Genomic DNA, 26,924 nt, shown 5'->3' on the forward strand with positions numbered 1-26,924 from the left:
ATGTTTTAAACCTTGTTTGTGACTTTATTTTACTATCGATTTTGAAAATGTGACGTGTTCTTTGAGTTGTTTTATCAAGAAAAATTATAAATTGATATTGGCTGGCAGACCTCGGTAAGGGCCGCGCTACACCGGAATGGCAGCGGCGAGGAGAGCATTTTCAGTGTCATTTGATTTTGAACTTTATCTTCATTATTGTAAATTTAGTTTGTTATTATTTTTAGCAATATTTCGCGAAAACAACTTCCACCTTTAAGTAAATGAGTGAGTGTACGCATAGGCATGCGTACAGCACCTCCGTCCTCCCACACTGCCTATGCGTACACTCGCATGCAAGAACTTGCAAACACCACCACCACACAAGCAATAATGTTGGCAAATCCGTGCAAGGCTCATCACCACCATCCAGGTTGAAAACCTCGACGCGCGTTTCGCCCCAACTCTGGACTGGACTCTACGAACAACATCCGTTAAGTGCCGCCAACGGCCAAAACACCGCCTTTTATACACTATCGAGCCCCGCTACTATCCCCACTACCCCCACTACTCTCACTAGTACCCCCGAACATATTAATAAGCGGTGACGTAGTCAAGCAAGTTTGGTCATTCAACAATGCAAATCTGTTATTTTTCTTTTCTTTTATGATCTCTAATTGTTCCAACACGGTCAGCCGAAAGCCTTTATCGCATTTATGTAAAACTTTATAGGAATGGCCATCGGGCACAGTATGATTACTATCTAAAAGATGTTTAGCAAAATGTGACTTATCAGGATGACCATTTCTATAAGCCGCGATATGTTCTTTATACCGAGTCTCGAAGCTGCGTCCAGTTTCAAGCGATACTATGTATTACAATAATGAAGATAAAGTTTAAAATCATATGACACTGAAAGTGCTCGCCTCGCCCGCGCCGCTGCCATTCCGGTGTAGCGTGTAAAGGAAACATTTATAGAGAAAAGAGTTAGTCTGGTTTATTGGTCTAACGAATGTAAGTATAAAAGATGAAGACTGTGTACTATTGATACGGGGATCTGTAAATAAATGTATTATTGATGCTAATGTGTGTTTTGTCTTATATCAGAAGTGTCCGAATCCACGCAATGCCACGTTCTCAGCCACGTACGGACAAGAAGCGAGGAAAAAAGACGAGCCGTGCTCCCTCGACAATCAGCAGCTCCTCCAGCAGCAGCAGCACAGCGCCAGTTCGAGCATCAGCGCGCCCTCGCGCCGGGTTCGCAACAGAATCATTGATGGCTTCTTCTTGTTAAATACCAAGACAGACATGCCTCGAACGTTTGGAGATGTATCGAAAAAACTCTTGGCAGTTTTAGTAAAAATCAAGGAAATGAAATTGCCATAGTCTTTGATCGGTACTTTAGACCTTCCATTAAAGACTATGAGCATACTCTCCGCAACAGTGTGAATGACGATAAGGACTACCACATCAGCGGTCCTCAGCAAATCCGATTAGTAGACTTTGCGAAGGACTTGAAAAATATCAAGTTCAAAGAAGCTCTAGTCAAGTTTTTCATTGATAAATGGAATAGTCAAGAGACGGTCGTTATTATTCGCAACAAAACAATCTATGGCGAGTCGTCGTGCAAGTTGCAAGGCAAGTTGCAACTTGCATGTAAACGCAGCACAAGAATCACGCCACATAACGTCACACTCACCTGATTTCGGGGGATGCCAATACGCATTGCGTTAGCTCCGCCCACTTCATTATGGCCACTTGCGTATCGATTGCGTATTTGTCTACGCGTAGGGCCGCCATGTCTTAAGTACCCCGTACACGTTAATTCTGCATGACCATTCATTTACGTGAATTACATGCTGCATGATGAACGCTCATTTTCATCATGCAGCATGCATGATGAACGCTCATTTTCATCATACAGCATGATAATTCAGGAGGATAATTCAAGAGGATAATAATAATATTATTTACTAAACTAAAAAAATACGTGGGAGAGCCATGCTTCGGCACGAATGGGCCGGCTCGACCGGAGAAATACCACGTTCTCACAGAAAACCGGCGTGAAACAGCGCTTGCGCTGTGTTTCGCCGAGTGAGTGAGTTTACCGGAGGCCCAATCCCCTACCCTATTCCCTTCCCTTCCCATCCCTACCCTCCCCTATTCGCTCTATAAAGGCCCGCAACGCACCTGCAGCTCTTCTGATGCTGCGAGTGTCCATGGGCGACGGAAGTTTCTTTCCATCAGGTGACCCGTTTGCTCGTTTGCCCCTTATTTCATAAAAAAAATACTAAACTTTAATTATTCTCAATAGTTTATAATTTATATTAATAGTTTATAATTTATATTATAAACTATTAAAAATAATAATTAAAATTTAGTGCTGGTATCTATACACGGGTGGCGGGGCTTTTGTCATAATAAACACACTCGCGTTATAATAACAAGTTACTTAATTAAAACTAGCGACCCGCCCTGGCGTCGCACGGGTATAAAATATATAGCCACTGAAAAAATGATTAAAATCGATAGCCTATGATCCTTCACGTGGTCTACTTCTTATCTGAGCCAAATAACATAAAAATTGCTCCAGTAGTACGCGAGATAAGCCCTTTCAAATAATTTACCCCGTTTTTTCCACATTCTCCTATTAGTCTTAGCGTGATATATACTCTCTAGCCTTCCTCAATAAATGGGCTATCTAACACTGAAAGAATTTTTCAAATCGAACCAGTAGTTCCTGAGAGCGCGTTCAAGTTAGCCCTTTCAAATAATTTTCCACATTTTCCTGTATTTCTTCGCTCCTATTAGTCTTAGTCCTAATTTCACCAACGTCTGTTAGTGTTAATGGCTTGTTAAAATGTCATGTCTTCTCTTTCGTTCGTATGAAAAACGAGAGAGATAAAGTGGTACTAATTCGAGCATTAACTTTAACAGACGTTGGGGAAATTGAGCCTTAGCGTGATAAAATATAGCCTATAGCCTTCCTCGATAAATGGGCTATCTAACACTGAAAGAATCATCAAAATCCGTTGCGTAGTTTTAAAGATTATAGGGACATTTGGAACAAAGTGACATGAGGGAATAAAAGCGACTTTGTTTTATAATAAGTAGGTACTAGCTGTCCCGGCGAATGTTGCCTGTTTACCCAGTTTTCCTGCTTTTCTCTTGAAGTTTTTCTGACTTTTTTTTTGTTCTATAAACCTCACGGAGCCCAAGACCTTTCCAACGAATGCAAAATCGTGGAAATCGGTTCGTGCGTTCTGGAGTTATAGCGTCAGGAAGGCAAACCTGACTTATTTTTATATTATATTAGATAGATACAGATATACGGGGTGTCAAAAGACCGCTTCCGATAACTTCGTGGGGTTATTATAGGGCATGAGATATATCCATTGGTGCAAGAAATTTTCATGTAATCGCCAGTTTTTAAAATAGTCAAAATTTTCAACACGCAATGTATAATGCGTGCAGTTAATGCGCGATAATATCGCCCGCCGCCAATGAATGAAACCCCGGGCCGAGCCGGCCCCCCCCCGCGCCGAATACCGCGCGCGCGGCTCTGCGCTAGTCATGAGTTAAGACAAAACAGCTGATCGTGGTGTGCCCTATACCCTAGCCCGTAGGTAGTGAATAAACCACCAATATTGTAATGATTATTAAATTACAATAGTTTTCACGATTTAACAAAATGTTACAATTTATTAATTACCGTTTCTCAGGTTTTTACTCAAAAATACTCAGTTTTTACTTCCGGCCAAAAAGGAAAAGAAATCATAATTCACATCCGATCATCATCCGATTTACACATCTGTAAAAATACATACACAGTTACCTACTGCACCTATCAATACCTATCAATGGAAAACATACGTGATAACATGTTCACTGACCTGTGATCAGCTGTCTGCTTTTATGAAATGCAGTTCGAACTGTGTTCCATGATCCATCTAACTCGATGTAGATTGCAGAGTTATTCAACACTTAACAAAAGTAATTACAGGAGACATTCCAATTCTTTAAACACTTTTTATTGCACTGTTTAAACCGCACTATCGTCTATCGACGACGATGTTCACCTGTTCCTTAAAGCATCGCACATTCATCGGACGTATCTTGTCACGGCCCGTTATTAATTACAAACATAAAAAAAATAGTTAACAATACACAAAACAAGCAATAATATGACAACATCTAAACGTAAAATTACAAAACTTAAACAAAAACGTCACAGTACCTACACCAGCACGGCGCGTGTTAGACAGCCGACTGAACAAAATTGAAGAAAAAACTTTGTAAAATAATAGGGATGTATCCCTGTGCAATGTGAATATTTTGAGTAATCGATAATTTTTTTATCGATAAATCGTATTAATTGTTTTACATACGAGTACGTATTGATTACTGTCAAACTAAAAATAAACAAATACCTACTCAATATTAAGAAAAGCGATAATAATTAAAAGTTATTTAATTAATTAGGTATTAAAGTATTTTAGACGCGCATAACGCGTACCACGGTATAACAATCACTTTATCACGATAATGTAGGTATCGAATTTAAAAAATGAGATGAGATCTACTAAATAATAGTTATAATTTTTATTATTTAATGGTAATTTAAATATCGACTAAATAGTATTGAATTTATAGGGTACAACACTTAGATTGTCCTTGAAATGGATTAGCGACACGTGCGTCGGCACCTGCAGAGCGGCGCGCTTTGTCGGCGCCGCGATCAAAGCAAGCCGCCTTTTGTCGGTGTCTTTTGACTACTTCCGAAAGTCGATACACGACGAACATTATTTCAAAAATTAAAATAGATTTTTTAATTTAGTAGCCATTTGAGCATTGAGGTAATAGATTGTTAGAGTTGTTAGGAGATAAGTTTGATTTTTTAACAATTACTTCAAGTATCAAAACGTGGTAGTATTGTGTAAAGTGTTAATAATTGATTATTATTTCAGTTGTAATAAAATACTTTGTGGTGTGAATTGTGATACATTTCGTTAACGAGAAGTTTTTTTGACGTTCTTGGTGGTGACTGGTCTTATTGCTTGGTGTTAAGGACTATTTTCAAAATGCATAAAGAAGTAAGAACACTTGAACTCAACATTTTTCACGTAAGTTAATTGCCAGTTTTATGTATGAGGTTTTTTCGTGTATCATCTGTTATTTCGATTGATAAGTGACGATTGCGGATAAACAGTTCATCCGCATAGGTTTCGTTACTTACGATGAACTTTTTAACGAGTCTAATAATCTTAGAAGTTTGCCATACTGTCGTAAGTTGTTACACATGCACAGACAGATACTTACATTTTTCTACATGAGCTACCATTAAACTCTTAACACTGCAAGTAGCTTAGATGAGAGGTCAGAGGTCAGAGTTCTAAGTTCCACGTCATGGTGACCTTCATGGGTTTGAAATTGAAAAGACATACATTAGGGTTTCTGTGTGTTCTGTCGTAAGTCGTAACTCGTAGTGTATCGTCATTCGTCGCATACGACCTTTCGACTTAGCGTGCGTAGGGCGGAGCTAACAGCTGATTAACGCGGTCAACGTTCTCGGGTTTGTACCTACTCGGAACACGAGAACGTTGACCGCGCGCTTGCAAATGCTTATTGGGGTAAAAATAATAAAATTTTAAAATATTTTTCTATGTGGTTTATTATCATGTTTAAAGGGTTTTAATTATAAAAAATAAAGAATAAAAAATTTAAAAAATTAAAAAAAAATTAAAAAAAAAATACATATTCGTAATCAGAAAATGTAGTATAATCATACCCCAAAGTTATCGGAAGTGGTCTTATTACACCCTGTATTTTATTATTTATAAAATAAATACTCATATATGAATGAAATACTGATATTTTTAAGACATTATGTAAGTAGAATTCGATGAAGTTTATTTATTTGGTTTCAGATGGCTGTCAGAAGTTTGAATGACGAAGAAATAAACTCTATTCTAAACCACGAATCTAGCGATGAAGAAATAGAAGATGGGAGTAGTTATAGGCAATTGTCAACTCTAGGTTATGATGACGAGCCGGATGGTTTGATCGAAGATTTTCGTGTAACAGTTGAAGATTATAATGTTTTGTTTACCAGTAATTCAGAAGAGGCTTCAAATGCAGTGTTGGACGTGGAAAATCATAGCAGTGACGATGAAATGACTTTGCAAGAACTTTCACAGAATTTGAGAAGGCAAGGCAATGTAAGGGTACTGGAGGTCCCGAGAGTACTTTATGGAAAAGGAAAGAACAACAGACATAAATGGAGCGGCGAACAATCAACTAGACGTCGTATCGCTCAACGTAACATCATTATGCACGTGATGGGTAACAAAGGTGCAGCAAAGGACATTACGAAGCCAATGCAAGGTTGGTCTCTTTATTTTTCTAATGAAGTGTTGAGCAAAATCGTGGAATATACCAACGCCGAGATCGAAGTACAGCGTAAGAACTATAAGGGATTTCAAGAAGAAGATAGTGAAGAAACTACTACGCCGAGCATGCCTTCTTTTGTGAAACCCGTGTCTCTGACTGAACTTAAAGCTTTATTCGGCCTGTTTTATTTAGCTGGAGTATTTAAAATGAACGATATGAGCACTAAAGAAATTTTCGACAAATATACTGGAGTGACGCTTTTCAGAGCAACAATGAGCCGTTGTCGATTCGAGTTTTTGACTAATTGTCTTCGCTTTGACGATAAGGAAACACGTGAAGAACGACGTGCAAGCGACCGTTTAGCTCCGATTCGGTATATTTTTGAGCAAATTATTGCAGTTTGTAAGGAATTGTACTCGCCATCCGACTGTTGCACTATCGATGAACAACTATTGTCTTTTCGGGGACGATGTCTCTTCAAAATGTATATACCATCAAAACCAGATAAGTATGGAATTAAAATTTTGATGATATGTGATGCCAAAACCGCTTATATGTTAAAAGCTATTGTATATGTAGGTCAGACAAATCCACCGCCAAACTTATCAGTTCCAGAGCATTATGCTGTAGAACTTTCAAAGCCAATAGAAGGATCTCGTCGTAATATCACCATGGACAACTGGTTTACCAGTATCCCTTTAGCCAAGAAACTACTCGATAAAGACTTGACTATGGTCGGCACAACACGCAAAAACAAACGCGATATTCCAGAATTATTTTTAGAATTAAAAGACCGGGTACCTAATTCTGCTATGTTTGCATTTGACGGACCGCTGACACTTTTATCTTACTGCCCCTTGAAAAAAAGTCAGAAAAAAGTCATAATCATGTTGTCTACTCTTCATGATTCTCCAGATAAAGACAATGATATACAACTGCCAGACATAATTAATTTTTATAATAAAACTAAAGGAGGTGTAGACGTTTTTGATGCAATGGCCAAAAAATATTCCGTCCAAAGAAAAACCAGGCGTTGGCCAATGTGTTTATTTTATGGGCTATTGAATGCAGTTGGAATTAATTCCTGGGTTCTTTACAAAATATGTTCGAAATCAAAAATGTTCACCGAAAGTTTATTTTTGGCTTATTAGCCAAAAATAAACTTTCGGTGAACATTTTTGAAACAATTAGGCTTGGAACTTATTCATGAACATTTGGAGGACCGTTACCGAATGCCAACTTTGAGGAGGGATATAAAAGATTCCATCGCAGCAATCATCAAAAAACCCCTAGATCCTACAACCCCTGTTTCCTCTCGTGCCACACAAGGACGGTGTGGCTTTTGTCCAAGGTCCAAGGACAGAAAAACCAGGACTATGTGCCAAAGATGCAAAATACCTATTTGCTTAGAGCATCAAGTAAAAGTTTGCACAAAATGCTCAAACTAAGTTTATCGTAGATTAATAAGGCTGATTTGTGATCTCAAAATACTATTTTTTTATAATAAAAATAATTTTCATTAATTGTTTTTTCATTTTAAGAATTACAGTCATTTTAGTATGGGGTACCCCAGTACCCCAGTGTAGGAATAACATGTGCGCCAGATAGTGTAGGACTCTAGGGTTAAGAATTACAGTGCTCTCTCCCGACAACAGTTGAACAACAAGCTCGCCTTGACTCACCAGTTCCAATAATCCAGCAAGTAAACGTTCATGAACCAGTAGAAACTATAAATACACCACCTAGTCATAGCAGCATCGGTATTTATCAAGAAATTTCACCAAGACCGTCCACAAGTGCACAAGTTACTACTGATTGTATCGTTTTTACTCCGGAGGCAGTAAGGCCATTACCAAAAGCACCCCCAAGGAAATGTAATAAAGGGCGAAAAACTAGAAAATCAACTATTTATACTGATACACCGGAGAAAGAAGAGATAAGAAAAGAGGATGAAGAAAAATCAAAACGGACCAAAGCGAAGCAAGTTAAGAAAAGATTAGACGGAAAAAAAGGCAAAGGAAAAACTTCAAAAGGAAAAAAAAAATACTCAGCAGGATTTGTCATCGGAAGAATTTGATGAGGAAGAATACTTCTGTATTGTTTGCTTAGCACCCTATTCAGAGAGCAGATCCGGCGAAAAGTGGATTCAATGTACTTCGTGCAAACAGTGGGCTCACGAAGAATGCACAGAAGGTGGTCTTAGCTACGTTTGCCACAATTGCGACTCTGAATACTCTGATTAGTCTGTAAGCTAAATGTTTTCTTTAAGTTATTTCTCAATGTTTATTTTATTTAAGAAGTGTTTTCTTTAGTTTATTTTGAATTTTTATTTGATAGATGAAAAGTTTTTGTTTAGTTTATTCAAACTGTTAATTTTATTCTTAATTTTTATTTGATTTTAGAAATTCTTTAAATTTTTACTATTTGTCAAAGGCTGATGAAACCTTGAAGACTGATTAATGTCGTTATGTAGTGCCATAATTAGTTTTGATGATAAATAAGACATTTTTCCTTAGTATTTGTATGTGTTTCAATTGACCCCAATCGCTGTTTCAACCGCCCCTGGCATGGGGACGGTTGCAACAAATTTTCTTTTTTTTTTAATTTCATATGTTTCTAAAAATAATAACCCGGGAAGTACAGCCGTATCGTAAGCAAAACTTCATATTTGAATTTCATGTATCATTATCGTCATTCGGTTCATAAACAACAAAATTATAAACGATAAAAGCTAAATTGTTTCAACCGTACCCAGTCTACCCTATTCTACTACCTGGTACACGTAAAATTTTCCGTTGCTTTTATTAATTTATCGACATAAAAGTGATATACAAAGTTTCCATGTTCATTCAGTTCAGTCAGATTTAGTGTTTTTACGCCTAAGTATTTTGTATTTCAATGAGATACTTCATATAATAAGAGTAAAAGATTATTCTCTTTTTAGTTTCACACTATAATTTTGATAATAATTACGTAAAAATAGTGAAAATCGTAATTTTCCATGACGTTGCACTGCGGTACACGCACACATACACAAGAAGTCCGCCATGTTCTTTGTATAAATGCAAGAATTTTCGAACGGACCGTTAGGCAAATATTTTATTTTATTTTTCGTAAACTCCCAAGCGGTCGGATTCGACCGCGTAAACAATTGAATTCCAAGTTAAGAGGCCGCGTGCCACAAAATATAACACTAAAATATTTTTTAGTACTTATTTAAATATTTTGTAGTAAATTACTATTTATACATTTTTTTGTGTTTTACTATATTTTTAGTGTTCAAATATTTAGTAGTAAATTTACCTTAAATAATTATTTTAATAATTTTTTTTATTAATTATTAAGAGGCCGGGTGCCATCGAAATTCTCATACATACTTAATTAATACCAAAATCATTTTCTCATACGAAAATAATTAACATGTTGAAGTTATTTTTCAGCTTAAAATAGTAATTACTTACCTAGGAGCCTGCGTAAACATTTACTACTCAATATAACACTTAAATATTTATCAGTACTTTTTACTCTTAAAAAATATTTTTAGTACCTGAATATTTTGTAATTACTATTACTATTATTATTTTTTACTATTTATTTATATATATTTTTAGTGTTTAAATATTTAGTAGTAAATTTACCTTAAATAATTATTTTAATTAATTTTTATTAATTATTAAGAGGCCGGGTGCCATCGAAATTCTCATACATACGTAATACCAAAATCATTTTCTCATACGAAAATAATTAACATGTTGGAGTTATTTTTCAGCTTAAAATAGTAATTACCTAGGAGCCTGCGTAAACATTTACTACTAAATATAACACTTAAATATTTTTCAGTATTTTTTACTATTTAAAATATTTTTTAGTACTTATCTGAATATTTTGTAATTACTATTACTATTATTATTTTTTACTATTTATTTATATATTTTTTAGTATTTTCTTACGCCGGTTCTTCTCGCCGGGATAGTTCCCGAACCGGTAGTAGGCACCAGTAGTATCAACGTTCTAAAAGCATTTGTTACAAATCTATTCGGAAATAAAACAATTTTTACTTCCGAATAGATTTGTTTTAGGAAAATGGACGCTACTCCGATCGCTCTAGTCGTCGGGAAGGAGGTGACCCGTACGCCGAAGGGAACTCTGGTGGTCACTAACGATGTGGTCCTGCAAAGAAGTGCATCAGGGCGCATAATGGTATATGTTATAAATAACACATTTTGAACATTTATCCCTCAGCATAGGCTACATTTTTAAAACATAAGAAGTAATCATGGTGATCACGGCCTTTTATAGGTTAACATTCAAGTATGTAAATGTATTTTACAGAGTTATCGCCCTGAACACATCAGCGTCTCGGACGACTTGATGGTGTTTGACGCAATGCAGGAGGAGCCGTCCGAGGAACCTGTGAGCATGTTTCTTTTATTACTAAATTGACTAATCTTATTGTCTTTATTTCGCATGATCGGGGATGTGGGTTAATCCATACTAATATTATAAAATATCTCATTCCTACTAAATATTGATTATTTAGTAGGAATGAAAATCAGCAATCATTTGAGTTGTGGGTTTAAGTTCTTATAAATGATTGTTAAGCAATTAACCGTTTTATGGGTGCTATGGGATAATGTGGTTGCATGTTTTGCTAGGATGTCGACGACGCACTTGTCGAGGCTTTTGCTGATTCGGGCAGTGAGGCGGAGGAGGATGAGGATATACCCGAGGAGTTCGAAGACGCAGAATCCGTCCAATCAAATGCTATATTTGATTGGACGGATGATTATTCCTTATTTCGGGGCGCTCAAGAGGAGTTCCATGAGAGTGCTGGTCCCAAAATTGAGGGAACACGCCCTATAGAGCTGTTCACAAAATTATTTGACGAGCCTCTCATGGAGCTCATCAAGGCGGAAACAAATAAGTTCGCCGAAAGTAGGATTTCGGCTTATTTTGAGACAGCGGCAGATTTACCGCCGAAAAGCCGGCTACATCAGTGGTCCGAGACCATGGTAGCCGAGCTCTATAGACTAATCGCGGTGATGATAGTGATGTACATGTGTGTACGGGGTCGAGTAGATGAATACTGGAGCACCGGAACCCTGGGCATGCCCGGATTCCGGACCATAATGAGCAAGTACCGCTTTCTGCTCCTGATGCAGTTCCTACATTTTGTAGACAACGACAGCATATGCTGCCGTGGTCCCGAGCGCAAGCTATCAAAAATTAAGCCGGTTTTGGATCATTTAAACGCCGCGTTTACGCGCCTCGCTCTCGGCGTAGTCAGCATAGACGAATCGTTGCTGCTTTGGAAGGGTCACCTTAGTTGGATCCAATGCATTCGCACCAAAGCAGCACGATTCGGCATTAAAAGCTACGAACTGTGCGAGGCGGTAACCGGATACGTATTAAATATAATTATTTATACCGGGAAGGGTACGTTAGGTACCACTGTTGACCATGGTTTCAGGTCATCAACAGCCAAAATAGTTCATGAACTTTTCAAGGACTATCTTGGCAAGGGCTATAAGCTCTTTATGGATAATTTTTACAATTCAATAACTTTATCTAGATTTTTGAAATCCCAGAGGACCGACGTGGTCGGAACTTTTAACCGCCGGCGTGTGGACTGTCCTCCGGAAATCAAAGCTTTGCAGGAAAAACGGGTGCAAAGAGGCGCTGTGGAAAGCCGACACTGTGGTGACGTTTCCGTTGTCGCCTGGAAAGACGTAAGGCTTGTTACCACAGTGTCGACATGCCACAACGCTAATATGGCTCCAGGCCGGCGAGCAGGTCAGGACGTCGACAAACCGGAGGTTGTTCACGAGTACAACCGGTACATGGGCGGTGTTGACCTCAAGGACCAGAAACTTTTCATGTATTTATTAGACAGAAAACGTGGGATAAAATGGTATGTTAAAGTCTTTCGCCGGCTTCTTAATATATCTGTTCTAAATTCTTATATTATATATTGCTCCAACATTGGCCAAAACAAAAAAATGACGCACAGGCAGTTTCGGTATAAGCTGGCAGAAGAGCTTTGTTCTCAGTTTGGGGAAAACTCGGTGAGACGAGCAGGGCCTCGCCATGCAGAGCCCTGTAACCGACTCGACAGATCGGTTAACCACTTTCCTGAGCACAAAGAAGCTTCTAGAACTTCTAGTAAACAAGTTCGGTATCAACGAGGTCGTTGCGCCCGTTGCTTGTCCAAAAACGTTAGGAAAAATTGTAATACAATGTGTGGCCACTGCAAAGTTTTTCTCTGTATTGGTCAATGTTGGACAGAATTCCATACATTAGACACCCTTTAATCTATTTTATTTATTATGTAGGTATTTCATATTTTCATATATATAATATATAGGTATTACATATTATTATATATTATGTATATTTTTTTTATAAAATAAAGGGTGTCAAACGAGCAAACGGGAAAGCAACTACCGTCGCCCATGCACACTCGCAACATCAGAAAAGCCACGCGAAGTTAGTAGTTACGCGAAAAACGCACGGTGGATCAAGGTGATGCTGTGTAAATATTCCACGTTTTTTATTTATATATTCAATTATTTATTACAGTGTTTCTGATTCTTGCGATCAACACCACCAATTGTAATTTTCCATCTTTTTAGTATAACCAATTGTAATTTTCAATCTTTTTGAATAAAAATATATTTTATTTATTGCATCGGGAGCAGTAATTGTAATTTTCCATCTTTTTAGTAAAAGTGCGAGTTTCGTACCCGAACCGGACCTCGGGATCAGTAATTGTAATTTTCAATGTTTTTAGTAAAAGTGCGAGTTTCGTACCCGAACCGGACCTCGGGATCAGTAATTGTAATTTTCTATGTTTTTAGTAAAAGTGCGAGTTTCGTTCCCGAACCGGACTTCGGGATCAGTAATTGTAATTTTCAATGTTTTTAGTAAAAGTGCGAGTTTCGTACCCGAACCGGACCTCGGGATCAGTAATTGTAATTTTCTATGTTTTTAGTAAAAGTGCGAGTTTCGTACCCGAACCGGTGGTCGTATTAGTTTCTTCGTTCTTTCTCGATTTTCTCGATTCGTTCGATTTTAATATAGTCTGTCGTATATTAAATATATTGAATAATAATAATAATAATCATTTATTTCGAGTCTGGGATACTTGAAATAAATGATTATTATTATTATTACTTATTTAATATATTTTATTTATTGCCTCGGGACCAGTAATAATTGTAATTTTTCATATTTTTAGTAAAAGTGCGAGTTTCATACCCGAACCGGTGGTCGTATTAGTTTCTTCGTTCTTTCTCGATTTTCTCGATTCGTTCGATTTTAATATATTTTATTTATTGCCTCGGGACCAGTAATAATTGTAATTTTTCATATTTTTAGTAAAAGTGCGAGTTTCGTACCCGAACCGGACCTCGGGATCAGTAATTGTAATTTTCTATGTTTTTAGTAAAAGTGCGAGTTTCGTACCCGAACCGGTGGTCGATTAGTTTCTTCGTTATTTTTCGATTTTCTCGATTCGTTCGATTTTAATATATTTTATTTATTGCCTCGGGACCAGTAATTGTAATTTTTCATATTTTTAGTAAAAGTTCGAGTTTCTTACGCACATGCCCATTAGTATAGCTAAATTAATAATAGGCGAACTTGTTGTGTTTCACATTTAATAAGCAGCAGGGCTAAAATGGTCGCTTTGTAGAATCATGATATGAATCATAATATGATTCATTTTTCTAAAATCGAAAATTGCAACTCTACTTGCAATTAATTTCTGTATTTTTGTACTGATTTGACATATTTTGTTAGTTTGACAGTTTTGACAATTCATTTTCTGAATTGATTGAGAGGAATTGCTAATTTTAGCCCCGCAGAGCTTGTTTTTATTTGTAAATAAGCTTGTTTATACAGTTGACTTGTGAGACATGACCGATACCTACTTAAGGAGAGTACTCGGTAGTCGATTCTCATTATCATAATTATGTAATAAAATTGGCTACTTAATTGTAGACCATATTTTCCTTTAAATAAATTAATCATGGACACATAGTAAATTTAACTTTAAGCTAAATTTACTCAGTGATCAATTGATATTATTTTTTATATTCTTATTTTTACTATAATAGCCTAATATCACGTCCTCGAGTATCGAACATGTCTCCCTCTCAGTCATGCTGTATTTTGTGAACTTTTCCTTTTTTTTTTTATGTTGCAGATATGGCGAGTCGTGGTGCCGCCTGGTTGACCTGGCGAGACGATCATCTGTGCGACAAGATCGACAAGAGAGATCGTTAAATTTGGTAATATTTTATGTTTATATTTATATATATCTTATTAATATAAACATGGATTCACAAATAATTTGATAAAATATTTTTATTTGTTGTCACAATTATTTATAAGATTTAACAATACAATTAATATATTACTATATGATATATCACTTTTCAGATCTCAAGATTAGAAAGAGTTTGTGCTGCTTGCTGGAGGTCAGCTGAAAGAGAAGTGCGACGTCATGATGAACAAGACTCAAGTGAATCTAATTTAAATGTTTGTGTGATCATGTTCACATTTTGAAAAATGCAGCCCTTTGTGTTTCTGCCCATTTGTTTCTTTTCTTTAGAACTATGTATGCTTTTTCAAATATATCCCACATTATGCTGCTATACTGCAAAATGTGAATTACTGAATTAGGTACTTGTATGTATTAATTCACACACTATTAAAGGCTTCATTAACATGTTATATTATGTAATTAATTATTATTGTTCTTAGAATTATGAAGTCCTTTGTGTTGTCATTTTATATGCACTGCAAAATGTAATCACTGAATTACGTAAGTAAGTGGGTGTTACAAACGCACGTAATAGGCTTCCTCATAGTGGCAGTCACGCGCGAGCCACCGCGCAAGCCGGTCGCATGTTAAACGCCATTTTATTTTTCGGACACTCAAGGTAAGAATTTTCGTAATTTTTAAAGTGAGATTTATAGATTTCTGGGCTCCTTGCATTAAATTCAAACTGAGAAGTAGATTTCTAAAAGATTAAAGTTTTTATTTTTTACTGAATATCCGTGTGATTTAATGTATTTTAGGAGATATAGTATATTTTGTAGGTAAACACCTTCCGGTGCAATTGCAACACATTTTTAGGGGGCGATTGTAACGTAACAATTGACCCTGTGTTACAATTGACACCGAATAATAATAATATTTTACTATTACTAAAATTAGTGAATGTTTTATAATGTTTTAAGAAAAAAATATTCTAAGATAATGCAGTGGAGTATTATGAATATTTTGAATTTTCTTTTTATTTTAGATGCCAAGAAACAGACAAAGAAAAACCTATCGCGGTACGAAAGTTTTTTTTTTTTATTTATTTATTTTAAGTCGCTTTTCAACAGCCAAGGTCATTAGCGACTACAATAATAATTACATTTATATATTATCGTACATATTTAAATACTTAACAAAATTTTTATATGAACAAGCCTATGAGGAGGTCTCTAAAGGCCGCTCCATTCGTGCTGCCGCAAGGATGTTTGACCTGTGCCACGTCTCCTTAACAAGGTATAAACAAAAAAAAGAAAATGCCTCAGAGGGCCAAATAGTAACGATGGGTTATAATCCGGCCAGTAAAATTTTCACAAAAGATCAAGAAGACTTGATATGTGATTATTTGATTAGAACAGCGGACATTTATTTCGGCCTCTCCCCTAAAGAAGTACGGCGATTAGCTTTTGATCTAGCAAAACATTTCCATCTTTCTAGACCAAAATCATGGGACTATAAGGAGCTTGCTAGCGAAGATTGGTTTTCTGGATTTATGAAACGTCACCCGGAATTGTCTATTCGATGTGCTCAAGCTACCAGTCTTTCACGAGCTACGAGTTTTAATCGAAATAATGTCGAACCATTTTTTAACCACCTGGCCACGGTGTTAGATCGTTATAAATTTGAACCCCAAGACATTTATAACATGGATGAGACTGGGGTTACAACAGTCCATAAGCCGGATCGTATAGTGACTAGAAAGGGTATGCGACAGGTCGGTGCGCTGACGTCGGGTGAGCGTGGTACCTTAGTGACCATTACTGTTGCAGTAAACGCTATAGGAAACGCTATCCCAGTAATGTTTGTGTTTCCAAGGGTCAACTATAAACCTCATTTTGTACGCGATGGACCCATAGGATGTATCGGGGCAGGAAACAAATCAGGTTGGATGGAAGAAAGAGAATTCCTACTGTTCTTGAAACATTTCGTGATCTATTCTAATGCATCATTGAACCACAAAGTGTTACTAGCGTTAGACAATCATCCTTCCCACATTACTATCGCAGCTTTAGATTACTGCAAGAGCAATGGCATTGTTATGCTATCATTTCCCCCACACTGTACGCACAAGTTGCAACCGGTTGGCAGGTCAGTCAATGGACCATTGAAAAAAGCTATTAACAGTGCATGTACTGCTTGGATGCGTAGTCACCCCGGCAGACCTATGACCATACATGATATACCGTATATAGTCAACATTGCTTACCCAATTGCTTTAACACCAAAAAATATTCAAGGAGGGTTTAGAGTAACAGGAATCTACCCGTACAATAGAGACATATTTGATGAAATGGACTATAATCCCTCCTTTGTCACAGATCGACCAGACCCAGTATTAACAAAACCAGTAGAACCCACAAACGAATTTTGCACAGTCGCTCCACCGGCCCTTTCACCGTCTCCTAGTGACCCACTTGGTTGTAATTGGCCTGCCGAAATATCTGAACCAACGCATGGGGAGCGTGTTAACCATTTGACCGCCAACCTAGTTGACTCATCTTACATTGAACCTCAAGCTTCTACCTCGCATGCTGAAATCCTTTCATTGGATATACTTACCAACCAGACCACTGGCAATGCTTTTGCATCAATCACTCAAACTACAAAATCAAGAAAAACTGAAACCAGTACTAACACTCTGGGGTATTTGGCATCTTCAAATGATCCTCTTGCTTTTGATAAGCCCGTTGAATCTCTTTTTTCTGAAACTCCTATGATCTTAATGAACACATGTCATAACTCACCTAATGAGACTCTAGTCACTAATCATTTGCTAGAAAGTGAAGTCACTCAGTCAAAGAAAGCAAAACAGATGGTACTTTCAGGAGCAGTAGACTATCAAGCTAGACCGAGCACTCCGGTTATGGGTACATCTTATTCCATGGAATGTTTGCCTTCTTCTTCACGTGCTGTACATTTTTCTCCTGATGTCGTTCGACCGTTGCCAGAGGCACCACCGAGAAAGAACAGTACCCGTGGAAGAAAGAAAGGAAAAAGTGCAATTTACACAGACACTCCAGAAAAAGAAGCCATCCGAAAAGCACACGAAGAAAAACTACGGAAAAAGAATGCTGAAGGTGTAAAAAAATCATTAAATAAAACTAAAAACACAAAAGGCAAAAAGATAAATAAACAAAATCTTAAAGAAAAAGGAACAGACAGTGAAAGCGACGAAGAAAAATATTTTTGTATAGTTTGTATGGAGGCTTATTCCAATAGCAAGAGCAACGAAATTTGGATACAATGCTCTGAATGTCACGAATGGGCTCACGAAGATTGTACTCCACAGATAGGTTTTAGTTATACGTGCCATAACTGTGAGTCTAATGATTCAGACTAAACTAATATAGTAAGACTAACATAGACTGATTACTCATCTACTTCTGTTTGTTGTTTGACCGTCAAAGAGTTATATAATGGTGTACATTACATTAATACCATCCTATAACTTTTTGAATTATTAATATGAAGGATTTGATAAGGATAAAATTAGGTATAGATATCGATAGCTGTGATTTTAATTATTTTTCCTACAAATGAAACTATATGAAGACTGAGAATGACTGATTATTTAATTTTGTTATTATTAGTAGACATTTGTTGATTATTGTGTGAAATGACAAGTTATAATATTTTTTCAATATCATATTTTTGTTCAAATACTATACTGGAATCGGGATTACTTGTCGCTAGCGGTCATTGACTCCCTGTCAAAAACTTGTCGTTTTCCATATAAAACTGCGATTGACAATATCTGACACTTCATTGTCAATCGCGGTTTGTATGGAAAAGGACACGTTTTTGACAGAAAGTCCATGACCGCTAGCGACTAGTAATCCCGATTTCAGTATAGTTATTATGATTAGGTACAAAATTATTGGAGATAATGTTTTAAAGTAATTGAATAACATAATGTTTAATTTTAAGATTTTTTTCTCTCTGGCGCTCGTTTTACTGTTTACGATGTTGGTGGCAATAGTAACACGGGGGCAGTTTTAACAAACGATATTTCATACAAAATGAAAAATTAACTTTGAATCCCAAAACTTACATCTAAGTTTATAATAATTAGCATAGTTGTAATAGTTTTGAATCAGTATGGAACTGTTTAATTTTGAGCCCGAAATAAGGCTTAGTTAAAAATTTAGCATAGCTTGCTATTTTATGTTGTTGTTTGATGTAATTTTAAATATTGTTGTTAATTCTTATCTAGGCTAATTAAGGCTGAAATAAGAAACCGATTGATAAATAAATATTTTCCATTTTCATAATATTAATCGATTTTTTCTTGTCTCAAACATTTGCTACTTTTGCCCCCGGGTAGGCGGCAATTGTAACACTCTCCCTCTCCTCGTTTATCCTGTAATAACTCCACGAAAATAACAGGTATCAAAACCTGCGCATGATCCTTGTATAGCCAGATATATTTCCAATGGCTGTGCAAAAGAATTTTTTTGATATGATGTTCCAATTTTCTGTAATCAGGTCGTAAAGAAAATTTGTTACTTTTGCCTCCGGTCTCCCCTAGGCAACGTAGGTAACAAAATTCTTATAAGTTTATGAATAAAAAGATATTTTATAAATTTGTTTTGTTTTTTTTTTAATGATAAATACATCATACAACATACCTACTCCAACTCTCGAATCATAACTTTTGATAAAATAATAATTACCTAGGTCACTGCGTAAAAATAGTATAAAAAACTAAAAAAAAATTTTTAGTGTTATATTTTGTAGTAATTTTTTTACGCAGGAACCTAGGTAACTACTATTTGAAGCTGAAAAATAACTCAAATACGTTAAATATTTTCATATGAAAAAATGATTTTCGTATTACGTATGTATGAGAATTTCGATGACACGCGGCCTCTTAATAATTAATAAAAATTAATTAAAATAATTATTGAAGGTAAATTCACTACTAAATAATAATCAATATTTCGACCTCTAATGTTCGTAATCATTTTTTACTCCTAAAAATATACGATAAGTTTTCCATATACCGATAATTTACAGTAATATTATAATATTGTACATAAAAGAAATCCTACTAAATATTAGACTGAGGTAAAGTAAAGTATACAGTAATATTATAATATTGTACATAAAAAAAATATTCCTACTAAATATTGTAGATGAAATATGAACATTCTGTATGCCGCGCAGATCTGCGCTTCGGCATACGAGCGCCCGGTCGTATGCGGCGCGCCGTGCGAATCCGTACCCGTCATCTGCTGAGATTTCGGGCGACCAACGGTTCGCGCGGCGTATCTTAGAAATTTATAAAAATATCCCAATCCTTTTAGACAATAGCCTATATTATATAGTTTTCCTAAAACCAGATACCTAATTGATGTTATTACTGTTTTTATTCTGCTAATATGTGTTTTATTTTTATTCCACAGGTTTTTTAAGACAGACATCCATGGAAAAACATACCTGTTCCTAAAGAAGACATATTTTCAATAAAATTCGTAAAGCAATTTCTCTTTTATTTATTGCCCTAAGCAATCCATGCCTGTGTAATCGGTCTCTCCTCTCGTACGCTGAAACACAGATCTGTGCAAGCACCTCCAACGGCGGGAGCACAGATCTGTGCGGGCGGTACATGGGTCATTGTTTTCGCTGAAATAAATCTTATCATAAAGTATTACTGTGTTTTATTGCTTGCATCGTATTCCCAGTAAAATAATCTACCACAGACTATTTTCACCTCTATTCAATCTGTCAAATTTAGGCGCCATTTGCGGACTAAAGTCTTTCCAAATTCCGATGTCGACGAGTCAACATCGTTTTTTGTGAAAAGTGTTGAATTACTGGATTTTCCCTACTAAAGGTTAGAAAATGATACATTTTATTAATATTTAGGTATTCTACTACCTGTACACGTAAAATTTTTCGTTGGTTTTATTCATTTATCGATATAAAAGTGATATACAAAGTTTGCATGTTCATTCAGTTCAGTCAGTAAGGGAAAGATTTAGTGTTTTTACGCCTAAGTATTTTGTATTCCTATGAGATACTTCATATAATAAGTGTAAAATATTGTTCTCTTTTTAGTTTCACACTATCATTTTGATAATAATTACGTAAAAGTAGTCAAAATCGTAATTTTCCATGACGTTGCACTGCGGTACATGCACACATACACAAGAAGTCCGCCATCTTTTTTGTATAAATGCAAAAACTTTTGAACGGACCGTTACGCAAACATACAGCATGGTACAGAAATTCAAACAATATGTAATATTTTATTTTATTTTTCGTAAACTCCCAAGCGGTCGGATTCGACCGCGTAAACAATTGAATTCCAAGTTAAGAGGCTGCGTGCCACAAAATATAACACTAAAATATTTTTTAGTACTTATTTAAATATTTTGTAGTAAATTACTATTTATACATTTTTTAGTGTTACGTGTTCAAATATTTAGTAGTATTTATTTTAATTAATTTTTGTTAAGAAGCCGCGTGCCACAAAATATAACACTAAAATATTTTTTAGTACTTATTTAAATATTTTGTAGTAAATTACTATTAATACATTTTTTAGTGTTTTACTTTATTTTTAGTGTTCAAATATTTAGTAGTATTTATTTTAATTAATTTTTTATTAATTATAAAGAGGCCGGGTGCCATCGAAATTCTCATACATACGTAATATATTTTTTAGTATCTGAGTATTTTGTAATTACTATTACTATTATTTTTTACTATTTATATATATATATATATATATATATATATATATATATATATATATATATATATATATATATATATATATATAGAAGTAAATTTACCTTCAATAATTATTTTAATTAATTTTTTATTAATTATTAAGAGGCCGGGTGCCATCGAAATTCTCATACATACGTAATACCAAAATCATTTTCTCATACGAAAATAATAACATGTTGGAGTTATTTTTCAGCTTAAAATAGTAATTACCTAGGTCCCTACGTAAAAATTTACTACAAAATATAACACTTAAATATTTTTCAGTATTTTTTACTCTTAAAAATATTTTTTAGTATCTGAATATATTGTAATTATTGTTCATAACATAAAAAAATATTACAAAAATTCCTGTAACTATTTTCTTACGCCGGTTCTTCTCGCCGGGATAGTTCCCAAACCGGTAGTAGGCACCAGTGGTATCAACGTTCTGAAAGGATTTGTTACAAATCTATTCGGAAATCAAACAATTTTTATTTCCGAATAGATTTGTTTGTGTTTCAGGAAAATGGACACCCCGATCGCTCTAGTTATCGGGAAGGAGGTGACCCGTACGCCGGAGGGAACTCTGGTGGTCATTGATGATGTGGTCTTGCAAAGAAGTGCATCAGGGCGCATAATGGTATGTTATAAATAACACATTTGGAACATTTATCCCTCAGCATAGGCTACATTTTTAAAACATAAGAAGTAATCATGGTGATCACGGCCTTTTATAGGTTAACATTCAAGTATGTAAATGTATTTTACAGAGTTATCGCCCTGAGCACCTCAGCGTCTCGGACGACTTGATGGTGTTTGACGCAATGCAGGAGGAGCCGTCCGAGGAACCTGTGAGCATGTTTCTTTTATTACTAAATTGACTAATCTTATTGTCTTTATTTCGCATGATCGGGGATGTGGGTTAATCCATACTAATATTATAAAATATCTCATTCCTACTAAATATTGATTATTTAGTAGGAATGAAAATCAGCAATCATTTGAGTTGTGGGTTTAAGTTCTTATAAATGATTGTTAAGCAATTAACCGTTTTATGGGTGCTATGGGATAATGTGGTTGCATGTTTTGCTAGGATGTCGACGACGCACTTGTCGAGGCTTTTGCTGATTCGGGCAGTGAGGCGGAGGAGGATGAGGATATACCCGAGGAGTTCGAAGACGCAGAATCCGTCCAATCAAATGCTATATTTGATTGGACGGATGATTATTCCTTATTTCGGGGCGCTCAAGAGGAGTTCCATGAGAGTGCTGGTCCCAAAATTGAGGGAACACGCCCTATAGAGCTGTTCACTCAATTATTTGACGAGCCTCTCATGGAACTCATCGAGGCGGAAACAAATAAGTTCGCCGAAAATAAGATTTCGGCTTATTTTGAGACTGCGGCAGATTTACCGCCGAAAAGCCGGCTACATCAGTGGTCCGAGACCACGGTAGCCGAGCTCTACAGATTAATCGCGGTGATGATATTGATGGGCATGTGTGTACGGGGTCGAGTAGATGAATACTGGAGCACCGGAACCCTGGGCATGCCCGGATTCCGGACCATAATGAGCAAGGACCGCTTTCTGCTCCTAATGCGGTTCCTACATTTTGTAGACAACGACAGCATAAGCTGCCGTGGTCCCGAGCGCAAGCTAGCAAAAATTAAGCCGGTTTTGGACCGTTTAAACGCCGCGTTTAAAGCCGCTTACACGCCTCGCCGAGAAGTCAGCATTGACGAATCGTTGCTGCTTTGGAAGGGTCACCTTAGTTTGATCCAATGCATTCGCACCAAAGCAGCACGATTCGGCATTAAAAGCTACGAACTGTGCGAGGCGGTAACCGGATACGTATTAAATATAATTATTTATACCGGGAAGGGTACGTTAGGTACCACTGTTGACCATGGTTTCAGGTCATCAACAGCCAAAATAGTTCTTGAACTTTTCAAGGACTATCTTGGTAAGGGCTATAAGCTCTTTATGGATAACTTTTATAATTCAGTCACTTTATGTAGATTTTTGAAATCCCAGAGGACCGACGTGGTCGGAACTTTGAACCGCCGGCGTGTCGACTGTCCTCCGGAGATCAAAACTTTGCAGGAAAAACGGGTGCAAAAAAGGCGCTGTGGAAAGCCGACACTGTGGTGACGTTTCCGTTGTCGCGTGGAAAGACGTAAAGCTTGTTACCACAGTGTCGACATGCCACAACGCTAATATGGCTCCAGGCCGACGAGCAGGTCAGGACGTCGACAAACCGGAGGTTGTTCACGAGTACAACCGGTACATGGGCGGTGTTGACCTCAAGGATCAGAAACTTTCCATGTATTTATTAGAAAGAAAACGTGGGATAAAGTGGTATGTCAAAGTCTTTCGCCGGCTTCTTAATATATAAGCAAGCCTAAGCAATCCATGCCTGTGTAATCGGTCTTTAAACTAAACTTTTACCACCTAAAACATTAGTTTTTTTCTAGAAACATTTTTGGTGTGTATTTGGTGACGTGAGAGTGAGACGTGATGCCCTAAGGACGGATGTTTTTTGTCCTTCTTCTGGTGCCCCCTCAGACGTGATGCCCTAGGCAATTGCTTAATTTGATTAAGGGTTAATCCGTCACTGCATGCCCATTCGACGCATGGATCATTACTTGTCAGTTGTCAGACGATTAGGTGATCAGCCTGCATTGTCCTAACCAAACTTGGAAATAACATATTGTTTCCAACGCGGGAATCAAACCCACGACCACGCTAAACCACTGGACCACGGAGACCACGATACGTTCTTGTAAATACTTACCGACGTTTTTTGTATAAATTAAATTGATTTTTATTAATTTTGCGCACATTAACAGTTTGTATGCCCCGTTTAAAGAAACGCATAATGTTTTTAAGTGTTCGGAAGCACCACCCTGGAACTGAGTTGTCCCATGACATGCCGATCGCGCGATCCGCTGCATTGATGCACATATTGCATGACGAAAAATTAAACAACTTGTCAATCAATGTACAGCACGTAGTTTGCATGTCATTCGCGTCATTCACTACAATAAACGATCATGCGTGCATTACAGCACGTTACGCATGTCGTGCTGAAAAATTAAAGAAGTTGTAATTCAATGTACAGCACGTTATACAGCACGTAGTTTGCATGTAATTCGCATCATTCACTACAATACACGATAATTCGTGCATTACAGCACGTAATGCATGTAATGCAGAATTACCGTTTAGCGAGCGCTTTAGCACCCCCGCTCCAGCACAGGAACGGCCAAGTGGCAGTCGTAATTATTGTTAATTATTTTTTACTATAAATAGCCGAATTTGGAAATGTAATTCGACATTCGCTATTTTAGGGTTCACTAATTAACTTTGTGTCTGTACGTGATTTATTGTTAATAGCGAATAAATCGAGTGTTTGTTTTTGACATCTTTTATTTATTTTCTTTAAAATTTAAATCAGAAATTTTGAGTTTGGCAGTTTTCCTCAAAGTAAATTAAATTAAAGTAAATAGTAAATTCATAGTAAATTAATATAATCGTAAGTAGCTAGGTAGCTCCTAGCTGCTTCAAATCTATTTGAACCACGACTTGTGCTACATCTTCAAAGTCGTCGATGAAACAGTGCAGAGAACAATCGATGATAAGCTCTCATGCTCAAGTCACGAAGAAGCCGACACGAAGATAGTTTTCCTTGCCTGTCAATTGCTACAAGGTTCTACAACAATAATTCGAACATCAGACACAGATATTCTGGTCATTATGTTGGCCAATGTGGAGCATTTGAACGAATCGGTTAGAGTGTGGATGGATCTCGGAGTCGGTAATGCACGTCGCTATATAGATGTTTCGGCACTGTCAGTTCAGTTAGGCTCAATGCTTTCACGCGCACTGCCTGCTTTCCACGCTTTAACAGGATGCGATTTTAATCCAGCATTGTATAAACGAGGCAAAAAGAGACCTGTTGATATTTTGAGAAAATCTGAGATCTTTCAAAAAGCGCTCGCTGTGTAAAAACGGACCCTATTTAAGCAAACGTCAATAAACTTTCATGTTTCAAACTCAAGAAATGACGGACTTTCATTTAAACTTTCAACCCCTATTTCACCCCCTTGGGGGTAGAATTTTCAGAAACGCTTAAACACGTATCCAATCATTTTTAATCAGTAACCCAAACATAAAATTTCATGTTTCTAACTCAAGAAATAACGGAGTTTCATTCAAACTTTCAACCCTAATTTCACCCCCTTGGGGGTAGAATTTCCAAAAACGCTTAAATACGTATCCATTCATTTTTAATCAGTAACCCAAAAATAAAGTTTAATGTTTCTAACTCAAGAAATGACGGACTTTCATTAAAACTTTCAACCTTTATTTCACCCCCTTCGGGGTAAAATTTTCAAGATTCCTTCCTTAGTGGGTGTCTACTTAAAAAAACAACCCTACTCACCAAATTTCGTGGCTGTAACTTTTACAGTTTTTGCTCAGCGATGATGAATCAGTCAGTCAGTCAGTCAGTCAGGACATGTCATTTTATAAGTATAGATAGTACTCCTTTTATATTTATTATTATTTTATATACCTTTACCTAAATATTTACCTGAACTTCTTACAGGTTATTTTTTCTTTTTTTTTTTGTATTAGGGAATATACCCCTAACTTTTGTGGCACTGTTGCCTTATTACTTTTGATTATTTAAATACTGTATATATTTTATTTTATACACTACACTACACATTTACACACCCCTACACACCCTCACTCACATACACATACATTCTCTTGCGCACACAGCAGTGTTACCTTCTGTAACACTTATGTGTTTTGGCTATTAACTTTTTGTACTAAAGAACAATGGCCAAAATGGACTACAAAAAAAAAGGTTCTTGTTACCAACGTCGAACTATTACTAAAATGTAGTTTAGCTAAAATGTTATAATTAAATAAAAACAGTTTATTTTTAGAAGCTGGGAAAACAAAGATAATCGTCCCTAAAAATATGAATATTTATTTGGCGTTCTTGAACGAGTCTTTCGTTAGCTAATTACACAATCTGAGCCTGCACAGATTGCATCCATTACACTACCAAACTATAGGCGAGCACCTAATACTGCTGCACAATGTTTATTTTTATATTGTAATAACAGGGAACTACATCGGATTTCTGACGAATTACGCATTAAAATTATTATGGACTATAATTTTTATATACCAGTACATGCTAGAGTTTGTTCTGACCATTTAATAAGTAATAACTGGGACACTTTATACAATTCAGAAAATAGTAGTGCTGTGTTCACAGTGGATCAAGTGGAACATATGTTTTCTTTTATTAATTTAAACAGGAATACCTTAATTGATTTTAATGATCCCCTAAATAGAGATGATCATCTCTTTCAATACTGGCTGGGATTGACAAAAGAAAAATTCAATAACTTATTGCTTGAAGTTTCTCAAATTCGAGCTATGCATAAGGGAGCAATTGTCTTAGTAGCATTTTTAATAAAATTAAGGAATGGAGAC

At 36.3% G+C, this 26,924-nt stretch overlaps 2 protein-coding genes and 1 long non-coding RNA gene across 3 annotated transcripts in view; 2 read left to right on the top strand and 1 right to left on the bottom strand.

The window, feature by feature from the left end:
* The window catches only part of LOC121735823 (chromatin target of PRMT1 protein-like), a 100,849-nt gene that overhangs the window by 65,108 nt on the left and 8,817 nt on the right, over positions 1–26,924 (bottom strand). The gene's annotated exons all lie outside the window — the stretch shown is intronic.
* Positions 14,407–14,962, top strand: LOC121735826. Its single transcript, XR_006036917.1, has 2 exons — positions 14,407–14,657; positions 14,809–14,962. It is a non-coding gene; the product is annotated as an uncharacterized LOC121735826 (long non-coding RNA).
* On the top strand, positions 15,200–18,954 carry LOC121735820. Its single transcript, XM_042126782.1, has 3 exons — positions 15,200–15,311; positions 15,678–15,724; positions 15,833–18,954. The coding sequence occupies exons 2-3, from the start codon at positions 15,678–15,680 to the stop codon at positions 18,030–18,032; spliced, it is 2,247 nt and encodes a 748-aa protein (XP_041982716.1). The 5' UTR covers positions 15,200–15,311; the 3' UTR covers positions 18,033–18,954.

This window comes from Aricia agestis, chromosome 18, assembly GCF_905147365.1.
Source record: "Aricia agestis chromosome 18, ilAriAges1.1, whole genome shotgun sequence".
Classification (NCBI taxonomy): domain Eukaryota; kingdom Metazoa; phylum Arthropoda; class Insecta; order Lepidoptera; family Lycaenidae; genus Aricia; species Aricia agestis.